Consider the following 17,390-nt stretch of genomic DNA (forward strand, 5'->3'; position numbering starts at 1 on the left):
CAGTGTTTGTTTAGGGGGCTGTCCTGTGCGTTGCAGGCTATGTAGCTGCATCCCTGGCTTCTACCCACTAGATGCCAGCAGTACTCAACCCAGTCATGATAAATAAAAATGTCTCCACACATTGCCAAATGTCTCATGGGAGGCAAAATTACCCTTGGTTGAGAATTACTGATTTGCTGTATAGCAACTAGCACTTTTTTAAAAAGTAAAAAAAAGTCTAAAATAGACTAAACAAGAACAGAAAACAGAGTACATCACACATTCTAAGGGTATACACTATATCAAGAATTTTTTGCTTTGATTAGATTTGCATGAACTAGTTTGCTATTTCAATGTATTTCTTACTGTGAATGAAATGAGAAAGGCTGAAAACTTCAACTACTACCTATATGCCAATGACTCTTTAGATAAAAGTTGTAAGAAACACCACACTTTTATCAATCTCTGAAAAAGAAAAACATGGCAATTAAATCATGATACAATTCAATGCCTTAACAACAGTCTTGTGCAACACGTGGACTGGTCACACCAGCCTGTCACTGCTTAGACATTTGTTTTATCCCCACAGGTATGGCAATTTCCTCTGGTGTCTTCATTTTCAACTGAAGCATGTGATAGCAATCCCTCTGTACGTAACCCAGCTTTTTTCACTTATGTCTATTTTCTCTTTTTAGGTCTCATACAGTATTTGTTGTTTTGCAGGAAATTATTTCTGAAACTATTGTTTATTCCTGCAATCAACACATGAATTACCAATAATACATAAAACTCCCTGTCCAAAAAGGATCTGGGGAGGGGGCATTAATTATAAGCCACAACTTGTTTTCAAAGATGTCAGAATGTGACAGAACATGCATCTTAGAATGGACTAAAGTATATATCTGGACCCACGGCATTCAAGTTACATATAAACTGGATGTTCCGAAGCCCCCTCAAACCAACCATGCTCAGACCTGAACTCTTTATTTTCCCCCTTGAGTCTGCTACTTACACCTATTCTCTTTCTCATATGGGCACTGACATCCAACCTTCCCAAGGCAGATAGATATTCTAGACTTAACGGATTCTTCCTTCTACCCCTTAGTGCTTAATTCTTCTAGGCCTATCCATTCTATACTAAAAATCTCTCTCAAATCTATGTCAAGTCCCTTTCCTTCCTTCAAAATTTAGTTCAGGGATCCCTGGGTGGCGCAGCGGTTTAGCGCCTGCCTTTGGCCCAGGGCGCGATCCTGGAGACCCGGGATCGAATCCCATGTCGGGCTCCCGGTGCATGGAGCCTGCTTCTCCCTCTGCCTATGTCTCTGCCTCTCTCTCTCTCTATGTGACTATCATAAATAAATAAAAATTAAAAAAAAAATTTAGTTCAAGAGGACATTTCTTACAAGATATAATTTATGGTAAAAGTTACAAGGTTCTCCTGGTTAATTCTGTAAATAATATATTTGCCTTCTACCTAAAAAGTTTCAGTGGCTGTTGGTTGTAAAGAAGTACAAATTTTTACTTTCAGTTCTAGAAATTTCACTTGGTTCTTTTATTAGAGTTTCATTTCTCTGCTGAAATTCTCCATCTTATTACCAATTTTAACAATTCTTCCCTCTAAATTCTCTAGCGTAATTGTTTAAGTTCTTGTCTAATTCAAACATCTAGATCATGTTTGTGTTTGCTTATATCAACTATTTTTTTTCTCTTGATTACAGGTCCCATTATCCTTTATGTTGCTCAATATTTTTGTTTTTGCCAGACATTGCATACAAATGAAAAATAAATACTAAAGTAAATATTTCCCTCAGACAAGGCACTTCATTTCCTCTCTCAAGCAGCTAGAGTGACAAGAGGATCTCTTCAATATAAATTAGGAATGTATCTGGGTTGAAGCTGAGCTGTCCCTTTATTTAGCTCAAGTTCACTTTCAGTTTCAAATGTCTTAAGGATGGAACCAGGTCTTTTCCTCTAGCAAGGCTTTGGGATCTAAGCACTACAAGACTTTAAGATCTCTGTCTCTCTAGCTCAGACCCAATTTTCTTTACTACTCTTACTCAGCAGAAGTCCTGATGAGATTTAGCATCTGGGGTGAACCAGTGCTGTGTTTGAGGATTCCCATCCTCCAATCTGTCATGTCAGCTCACATGCGGCTGCTAAAAGTTCAGCTGGTTTCTTCCAGACCTATAAAAGATCCCTTACTCACAACAGACTTGTTCCTTTGCCCACCTATGCCCCCAAAGTCAGTTAATACTCCCAGGGATAGAAGTAGGCACACCAGTCTCTTCTCGTCTAGCAGGGGTTATTTTTCTCTTGAACTTATTCTTCCTACCACCCTCCCACAAGTTTTCATTTAAATTCCAGTTAACATGTAGCATAATATTAGTTTCAGGTATTAAGATTTAGTGATTCATCACTTACATACAACACCCAGTGCTCATCACAAGTGCCCTTCTTAATATCCATCACCTATTTAACCCAACCACCCACTCACTTTCCCTCCAGCAACCCTCAATTTGTCCTGTATGGTAAAGAGTCTGATTTATGGTTTGCCTCTCTCTCTCTCTCTTTCTCTCTTTTTTTGAGATTTTATTTATTTATTCATGAGAGACACAGGGAGAGGCAGAGACACAGGCAGGGGGAGAGGCAGGCTCCCTGCAGGGGAATCCCGATGCGGGACTCGATCCTGGAACTCTGGGACCACAACCGGAGCCAAAGGCAGATGCTCAACCGCTGAGCCACCCGGCTGCCCTTGCCTCTCTCTTTTTTTCCCCACTATGTTCATCTGTTTTGTTTCTTACATCCCACATATGGACGAAATCATATGGTATTTGTCTTATTTGTGACATAGTTCTTCAGTGGGTTTAAAAAAAAATACAAGAGCAGCCCGGGTGGCTCAGCAGTTTAGCTCCGCCTTTGGCCCGGGGCGTGATCCTGGAGACCCGGGATCGAGTCCCACATCGGGCTCCCTGCATGGAGCCTGCTTCTCCCTCTGCCTGTGTCTCTGCCTCTCTCTCTCTCTGTCTCTCATGAATAAATAAAATCTTTAAAAAATAATAAAAATTAAAAAATAAAAAATAAAATACAAGTTTTTAAAAGTATGTGCTCTTTCCCCTCATCATTCTTCTCTTTTTTTTTTTTTTTTCCATCATTCTCTTGCGGCAAGGTTAAACTCCCAGCCCTTCTTCCCTATCATCTTCAAACTCAAATGATAACTTTTCTGAAAAACTCCCTAACCTTCCTCTAGGCAGCTGACAGCTTCTTTTTGCTGTCGTTATTTAGTCAACTGTGTTCTCCACTACTCCGTGAGTTCCTTTAATGCATCTGTGTTCTTCACTAGCTATGACAAATTTAATGGCATATATTGTAGCTGTGGACAGACAGTGGGAAGAAAAGGAGGCAGAAATCAGAAAAGCAAAATATAAATGTGTTTATGAAAAGAAAAGATACCTGTCGGTTTTTAAACATATGTTATACATGAAGGACCACACTACAATTAATCCATATATTAACTAATAAATTGCTTCAGCAGCGAAGATGTTCTATCAGAGCGAACTGAGAATTACTACTCAGCCAAGAATTATATATGTTTGAACAAAAACTTAATGACAGAAAACTTTGCTGTTTCTAAATTAAATGTGTACCCTTAATAAAAGTACCTAGTCATTTTGGCCAATAGGGAGGAGGCCCTAGTATACTATCATATTTTACAAAAGAACGGCTCACCTCTCTAACTTTAGCACATTCTACCAGAATTAAACTGCAGTCCTATAGTATGCTCCCTGTTATATTTTTACATGACCCTATGTTATGCCACTTATAAATGCAGCTATTTATATTCCTAATGTAAAGAGGTACAGTTACTTGAATATATTAAACTCCTCTTAAACCATTTAATGAGTAAAGTTCATTCTCCAGATGAAAAAAATCTTTCAATACATGCACAATCATACCTAGCAGGGATTTTAAAAGAACATGATGCTCTACTCTAATAACAGGGTAAGGAAAGGGAACTACCCTGATTAGTTTAAATATACCACTTTTGATATCTGAGAAATTCCTAAGGCAGAAGTACTAGGAGGTGTTAAAAGAACTTGTCCAGGAGGGTAAATCAATTTAGAAAGCTTATACTGATTAGGGTAAAAGAAACAGAAGTAGTGAAAGAAAAAAGATAGGATTAAAACAAATAATTTAGTAAGTTACTGATAAAAGCTGGGGACTTACTTTTACATTGTTGATTTTTAAAATGTCTTAAAATAGAAGTGAACAGAAGGGCAATTTAAAATGACATACTGTTAAGCACGTATATCATTTTAAATGGCTAAAGTAATCCATAAAACAAATACCTACACCCAGAAAAACCAGAACTGGAATCTCTAGTAAACTATTTTTAAACATTTTAAATATATATATTTTAAAGAGGTAACAGATTTTCCAATGCCTAAAAAAGATTTTGCTGTAAGCTGTCCCTACATCTAGGGACAGTTAGGCTGTCTCCAGGTGTCATTATCCAATCAGATGACATGAGGAGTAACTGCTAAGCAAGGATTTTCATACCACTGCAGAAATTAATCTACAAGAACCCTAAATGTACAGGTATTTAATTAGGATGGTTGTACTGTAGTTTTATCTTACACAGAAAATATTTAAATGGAAGTTGAATGACAGCTGGTGGTGAAATGTGAGTCTGTGATTTAATCACTCAAAAACTATCAGCACTAGGGCAATATGAATGTAAAAAGGCTTCTGAAAGTGTTTACAGATTTCTATAACATGCCCATCTATAACAATTTGAAACAAGAGCTTGATTGTTGCTTTTCAAGCCAATCACCTATAATTAGAGGAGATAACAATGAATCATGAAAGGCATTTACTAGTTTTACAACATGACCTTCCAAGTATATTGTTTCTCAAGATAAAAGGAATATGCTTTTTTATAAAAAGGTTCATTTATTGGCTGCAGAAATTCTTTATGCATACCTAATCTCAATGAAAGTAGAAGACAGGTCAGAAAAAAAAGAAATCAATCAGCAAATGGGCAAAGATCAGAGGGATCCATATTTAAATATTGCTCTCTCACAGTTCCCATGGAGATGAACATAGGAAAGCATGAGGAGTATGAGTGATACAGAGTAACAGGCCATCCAGATTAGATTGGATACTACTAAGATAAAAATAAATACATTCAAGTTTTATAAGGTGACTAGATTACTTCAAAGTACTCTACTGGATAGCCACTCAAATATCTCCTAATGGTTTCTTAATGTGAACTCCTAAAAATTGGGGTTATTAGAGCATTTCTAGAAAGGGACCATATTAAAAAATTATGCTTTCTCTTTCCTAATCTTCAATACATAAAATAATCACAGTCTATTATTTTTAATTGAAATATGTACAGTATTATTATATATCAAATTAAACACCTACTAAATGAGCTCATTTTTATTAACTGAATAAATGAGAAAAAAGTGTTTTCTGAGGTGTTCTTATTAACTCTTTCCTTTATGTGGGTATAAAAATATTATTTCTTAATAAGCATAAATAATTAGTAACTAATTTGAAGATTTACAAAATAATAAAGTGAATTTGGTTATCAGTATTAAGATACAAGAAAATATATTTCAATGAAAAAATGGTAATCATTAAAAATATAAATCCAATACTTTAATGTTAAAATTAGGAGACTACAGAAAAAATATAGTACTTTAATAAATTACAACAGAAACACAAAATTAAAAAATGAATTTATAATACTAATTGGAAGAGAAGGGAAAACAGCAACAAAAAAACACAAGTTCCTTTCAGATCAAATAATTCTTTTGAACATGACTCTAAGGTCATATCTTCAACATTCTCCCAATTTTAAACATTCCATTATGAGAAGTTAGCAGTATGAAAAACATGAAGGGAGATGCATGAAACTCCTTGAGTTTTTCTTTTTCCTTATAATAGTAAGAGATTTTCTTTTGCCTTATAATAGTGGCAGAACTTAAAAATATAAGATGTCAATTAAAATGTGGTAAAATTACAAGTGTATAAAACACTATAGAAATGTATTACAAACAACAATAATTGATATATTTATTTGCTTCAAATAATACAGAAAGAAGAAGTAGGTGAGGGTATTAGATGAAACAGTATCAGCAATGAGTTGACAACTGCTGAAACTGAGCAATGGCAGACAATTCTATTGCACATACATTTGAAGTTTTCCACAAATAAATATATTTTAATTATTTATTTAATCATAGTATCTTGATGGTATGGTTTATTAGCAATGATTACCAAGTCAATGTTTTAGGCATTTCAATAAAATATCATCCTTCACATATAAAGAAGACACTAGTGATCCAACAATAGTAAAATAATTGCTCTTACAGTTTTTACAGAAGGGTAACTAATCCATAGTTTTGTCCTAAGTCTTTTACACAGTTCCTCTTGAGAACACCTCTAAGTATTTAAGAGATTGGTGACTAACATAAAGATTGAATATTCACTTGAAAGTAAACTAGGCTTTATCAAGACCAAACCTGAAGCAGTGCATTTAAGCAGTAACAGTATTTTAAAAATAAACAAAACATGAAAGGCAAAGATACATAGCTACTCTCTTACCTTGACCAAGATGTGAAGGTTTCTGAGAAATTATGTGGCCACTACCATCTAAAACATACTGGGTGCTAAAATTATCAGAAGCAGTTCTTGTAGTAATTAAAACCTGGAATATAAAAAAATATATATATTATTTTAGGTATTGCAGTGGTTTCATCATCAAATTAGATTATAGTAATTATACATTTACTTAAGATTGAAAAAAGTTTTACTTGTTAAGCTCTTATGACCACTTCTGTAATATTCCCTTAGTTATACTAATAATAGGGCACCATATATATATATATATTTTTTTTTTTTTTTACAGGGCAAAATATTTTTATTTTGAGCATTTAACTTTAGTTAAAATACTCATACACAAATCAGTATCTGAAATGACTATTTGTAATATATAACTTATATCTGTAAAACCAAGTATTTTATTTACATTAGAGAAACTTGCTTTTAAAAGACACCATATACTTGTTTTATAAAAATCCTTTTGTAAAAAGATAATTCCCTCCTTTTTCATATTCTGTATAAACCTGCACTTCAAGCTAAGTGAAATAAAAGTCAATCAGTGAAAGACAATTATCCTATGATCTCACTCATATGTGGAATTTAAAAAACAAAACAGAGGATCATGGGGGAAAAGAGGAAAAAATAAAACAAGACAAAATCAGAGAGAGAAACAAATCATAAGAGACTCTTAATCATAGGGAACGAATAGGGTCCCTGGAGTGGGGAGAGGGGAGGGGATGGAGTAACTGAGTGATGGATATTAAGGAGGGCACGTGATGTGATGCACACTGGGTATTATTTAAGACTGATGAGGGGATCCCTGGGTGGCTCAGTGGTTTGGCACCTGCCTTTGGCCCAGGGTGCGATCCTGGAGTCCCAGAATCGAGTCCCACGTCAGGCTCCTGGCATGGAGCCTGCTTCTCCCTCTGCCTGTGTCTCTGCCTCTCTCTCTCTATCATGAATAAATAAATTTTAAAAAATCTTTAAAAAAAAAAGAAAAACTGATGAATCACTGATCTCAACCTCTGAAGCCAATAATATATATGTTAATCAACTGAATTTAAATAAAATTTTAAAAACTGCACTTGTCTTTCAAGCTAATGATTGGAAAGAACAAAATATATAAATCGTACACATTTATTTATGAATAATTTTTCTTAAAACCAACTTATGAATGATTTAAATGTAAATTTTCATTAATTGGAAAAAACTTTAGCATGAAGACATGTATGTATAAGAAAGGATTTCACTGACCATAAAAATATCTCCTAAGATGTTAGGCACAGAAATATAAATTTAAGAAGTCTACATTTAGGGTGCTTGGGTGGCTCAGTCCGTCAAGCATCTGCCTTCAGCTCAGGTTCTGATCTCAGGGTTCTGGATGGCGCCAGCTTCAGGCTCCCTGCTTGGCGACAAGTCCGCTTGTCCCTCTCCCTCAGCCCCTGCCCCTGTCTGTGCTCTCTCTCTCTCAAATAAATGAAATATTTAAAAAAAAATAAGAATGTCTACATTATTCCGAGCTACCCTTACCTACAGCTTTTTGTTTACTTATTTTGTGAGATTAGCAAGAGAGTAAAACAATAGTAAATGAATGATTCCACTATCAGAAAATACCACACTTGGGGAGTGGGATGTTCTAAGAAAGCACAGTGGATTCAGAAAAAGGTAGCCTCCTCACACATTTTGGGAGCACCGATGACACAAAATTGGGAGCAGTATTTCTTGGCCATTCTTGTACTCAGCAGAGCCGACTGCGTAATTTAGGAAGAAGCCACAAAGATCCAGCTCCATTGCTGAGACTCATCTAGATTCAGGTGGATCTACAGAAGATTCGATGGTTCTGCTACCTCATCTTAACTGTGATCTGATTTGCAGTAGGCCATATGGCTAGAGAACATGAGGGTAACATACAGGAAATAGCAGTCACCCCAAAATGGCTTCTCTAGCTCACGGACTAGTATGATCTACTAGAGTCTCTCTGAGGGTAATGTCCATCAAACCCCTACCGGGGGCACTGCCTCAAGCTGCCATTTCTATAAAAACCTTTCTCCAAAAAAGCTGCACCTAAAACAAAGTTGTGAGCTTCCATATAATCTTAAAGAACTCTTCTGCTTCTTCTAAAAATATATTCCATGGTTCAAAAGTCATATCATTTTAAAAGTTTTCCTGATAACTAATCTTCATCTTCCCTGCTATATCCCAACTCTGTTCTGTCCGGTAATGATTTTTTTCTGGCCAAGCCTAAAACAAAAACTACAAAAAATTTATTTGCCTCTAATTTAATTATTCTATGATTATCTCTTTAAAAACAATCCTACGTTTATCCAACAGCTTCTCAAAAATGCCAAGGTCAACTGATTTCTATTTCTCCTCTCCAAAGGGCTAGCCACCTAGCCACCTAACCTAAAGTTGGTGTGATTGAGCAAAAGTAGCCCCGGAACTCTGAGTTCTAGTACTAACTATACCAGTGGCTTGTTAGATGGTCCTGAATAAACGATAACTCTATCATCTTTAAGGGGAGGGCAATGGTAAGATGAAAATGATGCCAATACTTTGTTAAGGTTACATGGCTTTTTGTTTTAACTACTCTCAAAGCATTTTATAGTTATCAGCTTCTTCATCCTTTAAACATGTTAAAAATGAACATCCTCCAACCTAGATGAATAAACTGATATACTAAAACGGAAAATAGGATCTTAGTGGTTATACTGCAGTATTTGTAAGAAAGCAAAAAATAGAATATATTATTTTCTAACATTAATTTTTTTAAAAATTAGAATGTGTAGGGTGCGATGAAAATCTATTTCAATAGGAAATGCTTTGCAATTCATTGTGAAAGACAGTGAAGGATAAGACAGAAGCATGTTTCACAAATTCATGAAATACAATGTGTTCCTCAGAGGAAGGAATCGTATTTCAAGAGTTCATTTCATCATATGACCCTGTGTCCTGGGCAGGAAACCTTTTTTTGGACCAGGCACAAGCTTAGAACGTGCTAGTTCAGCAGCAGCTAACATACTAGAGCCTGTAGTAACTCTACCATCAGATGCATCTCCAATATTACAGATTATTACTTGTGCTTCTTACTAGAGACATTAATGAATTGTGGCAGAATCAATCTAGTGGTCAAGAGAACTAAATAAATTTATTCTAAGAATTTTAAAAGGAGTTTATTTTAAAACGTAAAGTTTTTAGAAGTTCTCAGAGAACCTTACAGATTATATATCAATTATTAAAAACTGACTTTTTGGTCCAGTTATTGAATTTCAAGGAATTTTAATACTAACACCAAGTTACATTACATACTAGCATTTGAACTTTAAATAAGTGTAATTTTTTCAATGTTTTAGATAAAACTAAATTTAAAACTTAGGATACATCCTGTTAATTCATGCAAAAATCTTGTCTTGACAAAAATTCATTTAGGGTAATTATACTAAAGTTTTTTACTTTTTGGCTGACTTATGGATGAATACTTTGCCAAAGAAATAGGAAACTGAAAACTAAGGTAAATGGTCTTCATGATTCAGCTGAAATATTAATTTTACCTGGATCACTGACGTGTCTTTTTCTTTCGGTGTGTGAATATGCCTGCCTACGCATCCTTGTACACTACTATAAGAGCTCTGACTTCAGAACCTTCTTCTGGATAATTCACCGTAAGACACTAACTCTTGGCTCTGGCTTTTCTCCTTTCCACAGAGTTCTATTACCTGTGAAGAGGCTGCACTTAGAAAGCAGGATACCCCACTGCTTCGAAAACTCCTTTGCCTATTCTAATTAAAGCTTTACCACCATGGCTTTAAAGAACACAGGAGGTACCCTACACTAAGGAACAGGAGGGAGAAACTATCAAAATGATGCTAGGGGCTTCCTCCTACCTTTTTACAGCTATGGCAGCCCACAAATAAGGAAGTCCCAACTTTCAATTTCAAAACAGAAGGACAAAGCTTCTCATTCCACCCCCTTTAAGCCATGGAGGTTTAATGGAATGTAAAACAAAAACAAACATGCTTATCATGTAATCTCATCACAAAATTATGTATAATGAACTTGATAGATCAGAATAATACCCAGCACATTGTAGCCACTTAAAAGGTGGATGAATGAATCAGTCAACATGAATGTTATGCAGAGAATGGCTCTGTTACTTTTTCAGAGGGAAAAACAAGAGAAAATAATAAACTTATACTATAGAATAAAGACCTTTTATGTGAAATAGAAGGAATTTACCTAGGAATGTCTATTATTAGAAAGGATTTCCCAAAAATGGTGAAGAGTCTGCACAAACTTTGAAAAGTAAGGTGAAATACTGCCTGCCAACAAAGAAATGAACAAGTCTGATGATTTTTATCAACTTGATAGAAGTGCATACTACTTTTCACATTCAAGTCCAGAGTGAAAATAACTTTCATCTATAGGGAACATGATTGTATCAAAAATACTTTCATATGTATTATTTCATTCGACCTTCAAATCATTATCACCCTCAATGACTTTCAGAAAAGTTAACCTGCTTTTTATGCCTTTGGCCAAGTCTCTTTTTCAAACACTTGGGAATGAGAATTAGATTAGGGTTCTGATTCTTTTTTCAGAGTTTGTTCTGATTTTAAGAGAACAAAACTGTTTGGTATTTCTCCTAAAACTAAGGTATAATTTAGCCTCCATTTAAAATCCAGTTGAGGGGGATCCCTGGGTGGCGCAGCGGTTTGGCGCCTGCCTTTGGCCCAGGGTGCGATCCTGGAGACCCGGGATCGAATCCCACGTTGGGCTCCCGGTGCATGGAGCCTGCTTCTCCCTCTGCCTATGTCTCTGCTCTCTCTCTCTCTCTCTCTCTCTCTCTCTCTCTCTGTGTGACTATCATAAATAAATAAAAATTTTAAAAAATAAAATGAAATAAAATAAAATCCAGTTGAGGGAATCCCTGGGTGGCTTAGAAGTTTGGCGCCTGCCGTCAGCCCAGGGTGTGATCCTGGAGTCCCAGGATTGAGTCCCACATCGGGTTCCCTGTGTGGAGCCTGCTTCTCCTTCTGCCTGCGTCTCTGCCTGCCTCTCTCTCTCATTCTCTCTGTGTGTATGTGTGTGTCTTTCATAGATAAATAAATAAAATCTTAAAAAAAAAATAATCCAGTTGAAAAAATCTTACGACTTTCTTAAACATTTCTTTGGAAGGGAAAAAGATCATTTTTAATACAATGTATGTAAAAAGTCAACCTAAAAGAAATACCTTTTTTACATGTTTTATTATGTGGTAAGAATATATACAAAATCTTCACAAAAATTTTACAAACAGGTCAAAACAGAATTTTCACTATCTCTAGCTCATTCCAGTCAGTATCACTGCTCTATAAATAACAAATTTCAAGAGAAGTTACACTTGATGATGTGATTTTAAAGAAAATCATATCAATTCGTGTCTGATAACATCTATTATAAATTAGGAAAGCAGTAATTCCACTTTTAAATCCCAACAGGATACTCCGTGGGTATAAAAACATTTTACTCCTTTGTACTAGTTAATTCTAAGACTGGAAGTCATTTTAGGGGTGGCTGGGTGGCTCAGTTGGCTTACTGTCTGCCTTGGGCTCGGGTCACGATCTCAGGGACTTGGTATTAAGCCCCACAGTGGGCTCCCTGCTGAGTGGGGAGTTTGATTCTCCCTCTGCTCCTCCCCCTACTTGTTCTCTATCTCAAATAAACAAACAAATAAATACATAAAATCTAAAAATAAAACAAAACTGGAAGTCATCTTAAAATTGACAAATTAGGAAAGATGCCCATTCTTCTAAAGTATATCAATAAAGAATATAGAGTTAGATGTGTTTTAAATTCCTCCAGCCAATTTTGCTAAGAGGCTACTTAATTTTTTTTATAATTAAAATTAATATCTTTAAAGTAATCTAATAAAAATAATTTCAACAATCAGAATTTTGGATGATAGCTGTTTAGCAATATGACAAAATTATATTCCAGTTACATATCATCAATCTACTGTTTCTGAGATGATTTACATCAATATGACTTTAAATTTATCTGCATCAGTTAGTCTTGGCAGATAAAATAACCAAACCACTAATTTTTATTATGTAGATGTAATCTCTGCCCAAAGATTTTCAAGATAAATTGGAGTCTTTAAAATAAACATGCAACTTTGTTGTTGTTGTTGTTTTTTAAGATTTTATCTATTTGAGAGACAGTGAGTGAGAGGGAGAGAGAAAGGGAGAAATAATTTGAAGCAGACTGCACTGAGCACAGACTCCAATGCAGGGCTTCATCCCACAGCTGTGAGAACATGACTTGAGCTGAAACCAACAGTCTGAGCCACCCCAAAAATGCAACTTCTATATATATGAAATTTGTTCTGAGTGAAAAATATTCCTCAAATTTAAAAATGAATTTTTCTCCCCAAAAAGTACTCATTAACAGTAATTCCTAAATAACAATTTTTTAAAATCTAACTGACCTTACAGTATTTCTGAAATACTATTCAGAATCCTCCCACCTAAGTTTCAACTTGACTACTCCTTGATACCATCTATTGAACTTACCACTGAGGCCTGAGTATATTCATTATTTTAATAAGAGGTATTTCTAAACTAATATATACCTCTCTAACCATACTGGTAAGAAGGCAGCATGACCTACTGTGAAAAGCTCATGATATTGGAATTGAGTTCTCGGTTTTGTCACATTAAATGACCCTATATAGATCACAATTTTTGTATTCCATTTACTACGCTGTGCACAGTTATTCTAAAGTAAACTACTTAGCACAGCACCCTGCATACAATTAAATAGTAGCGGACTGATTATTAGACTATGTTTCAAAGCTGGAGTACGAAGTCCTGGCATTTGGCATCACAAGACCCAAGTATCTTCATCAGTAATATGAGGAGACAACAATAGAAGACCTACATTTTACGGCGGCTGGCCCACAGCACAGATTGAGGGAAACCAGTGAGCAGGAAGCTCCCTGGGGACACTCCCAAGATCACTTGGGAGGAAAGAAAAGAAGTGGGGCTCTGCAGTCACAAACAAGAGCTCGGCTGACCTTTGGGGGGAGGGGGTCATCCTGGACTGCATGGCAGGGCAGAGTTGTTCTGGACTGGAACAGCACGCTTATAACCCCTCATCAGTCAGCCACTGGATGCAGCTGCTGTCCAGCTGAAGTGAGGGCAATCTCCAGACAGAGACTAAGCTTTGGGCAGTCAGTCACCAATACTTGGCAACTTGGGGAACAGGTACTCAGTCCCGACAGGGGAATCAGCAGTGAACCAGGGTCCACGACTACAGGATCCCTTCCAGTTCTAGACTTTTTGATACTGCTTTAGTTTTCAGAAAACAGTCAAACCCAAATCATAAAATCTGTGACAAAATAACATATACTTTAAGACTGCATTTAGATCAAGTTCAACAACAGGTGGAACTAATATATACTGACAGAAGTCAGAAAGCTGTTACCTATTGGGAGGCAGCATAGGAGAACTTTTGGGGGCTCACCACAGTATGTATCTTGACCTGGAGTACACATATGTAAAACATACACACGCATCTACGTGTGCTTTGGCCAAAGATTTACAAGAAAAGAGATTACATAAAATGCTGTTAATATTTTGTAAGATAAACACTTGACATTACAATGTGTAAACTGAACATAATTTTTAAAACATTTAGTTTTATATTATTCTGGTTGTTTGACAATTCCTTTATTCCTCTTGTAATTATGATAAATTATTTTAAGTATACTCATGGCATTTGAATCCCTCAAAAATGAAACAAAATATATCAAGAGGGCTTAAGTAATCAAAGAAAGAAACAAATAGAGAATACCACTAGACAGAGACTTGCAAAACTGCCATTTAAAATCAGAACTACAGCAAAGATTTGGATAAATCATATGGCTTATTACCATGAATTTTAAAAAAGTACTGTGCTGCCATCTAGTAGACAAAGCTGATAATAACCAATTTCAGTTCTGAAAGGTTATGAACATCTTATGGAAAATATAGAAATGCCTTTTGGTTTATTCTTATGTGGGGTGGTTTTTTTCCCCCGTAGATTCCACCTCTGAGTGAAAGGAGATACTGGCTTCCAATTATGAACTGAGTAAGTCACGGGGATAAAAGGCACAACATAAGGAATATAGTCAATGATACTATAATAGTGATATATATCAAGACATAAGCTACAGTTGGAGTGAACACAGCATAATGTATGAACTTGTCAAACTACTATGTTGTACATCTGACACTGCTGTGTCAACTACACTCAAATTAAAAAAAAAATTTTTGAAAACCCAGAAATGCTACATATTATTCAACAATACTCTTCCAAAATATATCCTAAAGACTACCAAGTTCGGACAACAGCTAAAAAAATCAAATAATTATGTTCTCAAATAAATTACATGATTTCCAAAATAGCTACCAAGAGTCCAATAAAAGTATGTGCTAGCACTGGGAGCTTCAGAAGTTCCCTGGCACAAATCTGAGCCCATTTAAAAAAACACACTTTCTATAAAACCCCAAGGCTGTAGTTTCCCAGATACAGTCTTTAGGGAGAAAGATGGGTGATGCCCAGTTAGCTGTACCCTCTACTTGTTTTTCCCCAAAATCTATATGAAGACTCACTGAACTCTAAATAAAGCAAGCGCTCAGACAGATAGTGAAGCACTGGGTATTCAAGATTTTGGATAGAGGTTTTAACCAGAATGCACTTAAGGAAGGACAAGGCCTTTTCTCCTTTAGCAGTGTCTGAACCTCTGGATTCTTTTTTTTTTTTTTTTTTTTTAATGAGAAAGTGAGAGCTCATGCAAGTGTGTGCATGTGCACAGGCACGAGGGGGAAAGGAAAAGGGAGAGAAAATCTGAAGCAGACTCTCAGCTCAGCACAGAGCCCTATGCTGGGGCTCCATCTCAAGGCAGTAAGATCACGATGAGGCAAAATCAAGAGTCGGACTCTTAACCAACTGAGCCTCCCAGGAGACCCCTGAACATCTGGATCCTAACACACACGGGCCCCTAGTCTACATCTGTACTAGAAGTACAAACTTTCCCACTTTAAACTACATCTCCAACCCCCTATCCACAGTTTTTCTTCATGACTTAGGTATCACCTTACAGAGCTCCAAAAGAGAAAAGTGAATACTGAGCTGTGACTCTTTCCACAAAAAGTGGAGAAAACCTAAACTATGCCAGCACTCTAAGGGCACAAGAAAAGAGGGAAGATCATAATAAGCATGGAAAGTATATGACTGCTGGGGAGACAAAGATACTAAACAGACGTCCAAAGAAGGGATGAAGAGAGAGCAACAGTAGCTCATGTACATGCCACTTTTCTGGACAGTAAGTAAAGTCCCATCATTTAATTGTACCTGAGCATTCTCACCCAAATAGTCGGCCAGCTGAAGCAGAGATACGTAGCCAGTGGGCACACATGGTACACAGATACTGTCACACCATAAAACAGAGCCTAACACACAGAATAACATAGTATAACACATAGTATAACACTAGTCCAGAGTAGTGAGTGACACACATGGAAATGAGCAGATCAAGGTTCTAGACAGGCTTTGCCACAAACTAGTTATGAAATCTAGTGCAGAGGCAGTGAAGTGTAATTAGTACTATGCCAACAAGTTGGTCAGGCACTGAGCTGAGTTTATAAACATTAAAGGCACCTAACCAGGGTCAGGAGAGCAAAGTTCTGGGACCCAGTCTGCCTCTAACTCGCTAGGGTTTAGATCAAGTCGATTCACATCTCTAGAGCCCAATCTATCTGTATTTACTAGAATGGCATTTCCGGGGTGGTTCCACACAGCACAACAAAAAAACAGTGATATGCTTATCAATACAAGGGTTTCATTGTCAAGTACACGCAGGGAAATGTTACTACCATAAACCATCAACCTGAGAGGTTCATGATGCACTTCAGTATAGGAAATCCTGAGAAGAGCTTACAATTAATGATTCAGTTTAATTTTATTTAATATGTTTTTTCCCAAGCCAGTGGGTCACTAAACTACTTTTTCCTTTTATAAATATCAACATTAGGGCAGCCCGGGTGGCTCAGCGGTTGAGCATCCGCCTTCAACCCAGGGCATGATCCTGGGGTTCCAGGATCGAGTCCCATGTCGGGCTCCCTGCATGAGCCTGCTTCTCCCTCTGCCTGTGTCTTTGCCTCTCTCTCTGTGTCTCTCATGAATAAATAAAATCTTTAAAAAATATATATAAATATTAACATTATAAAACATAATTTGCCCTTCCTGAAAAAATCAGACAGAACTACCATGCGACCCAGCGATTCCACTTCTGCGTACATACACAGAAGAAGCAAAAGCGGAGACTTCAAAAGACATTTGCACACCCACATCCTCAGCAGCATTATGCACAAATGCCAAAGGGTGGAAACAACCCAAATGTCCGTCAACAGAAAAGGATAAATAAAACATGATTTGCATATTTATACATTACACATTTATACATCATTCAGCCTTAGGAAGGACGGAAGAAAATTCTGATACATGTTACAACATGCAGGAACCCTGAAGACAGTTTGCTAAATGAAATAGCCTGATGCGAAAGCACAGATATTATATGATTCCATTAGTCAAATTCAGAGACAGGAGCAAAGAGGTTACAAGGGACAGGAGGTGGGGACTGACAATGGGGACCTAACTGTTTAACGGGCACAGAGTTTCAGTTTGGAATGAAGTAGTTCTGGCGATGGACGGCAGGGACAGCTTTGTGCACTTAAAGCCACTGAATTGTACACTTAAAAATGGTTTAAATGATAAATTTTGGG

The 17,390-nt window shown here is 36.5% G+C and overlaps 1 protein-coding gene across 13 annotated transcripts in view; it reads right to left on the bottom strand.

The window, feature by feature from the left end:
• The window catches only part of PMS1 (PMS1 homolog 1, mismatch repair system component), a 107,570-nt gene that overhangs the window by 58,587 nt on the left and 31,593 nt on the right, over positions 1-17,390 (bottom strand). For all 13 annotated transcript variants that reach the window (XM_077884767.1, XM_077884766.1, XM_077884772.1 and 10 more), the window contains one exon: positions 6,592-6,694. In XM_077884767.1, coding sequence (XP_077740893.1) covers positions 6,592-6,694 — 103 coding nt within the window. The remainder of the gene's footprint in view (positions 1-6,591; positions 6,695-17,390) is intronic.

This window comes from Canis aureus, chromosome 36, assembly GCF_053574225.1.
Source record: "Canis aureus isolate CA01 chromosome 36, VMU_Caureus_v.1.0, whole genome shotgun sequence".
Taxonomy (NCBI): Eukaryota; Metazoa; Chordata; class Mammalia; order Carnivora; family Canidae; genus Canis; species Canis aureus.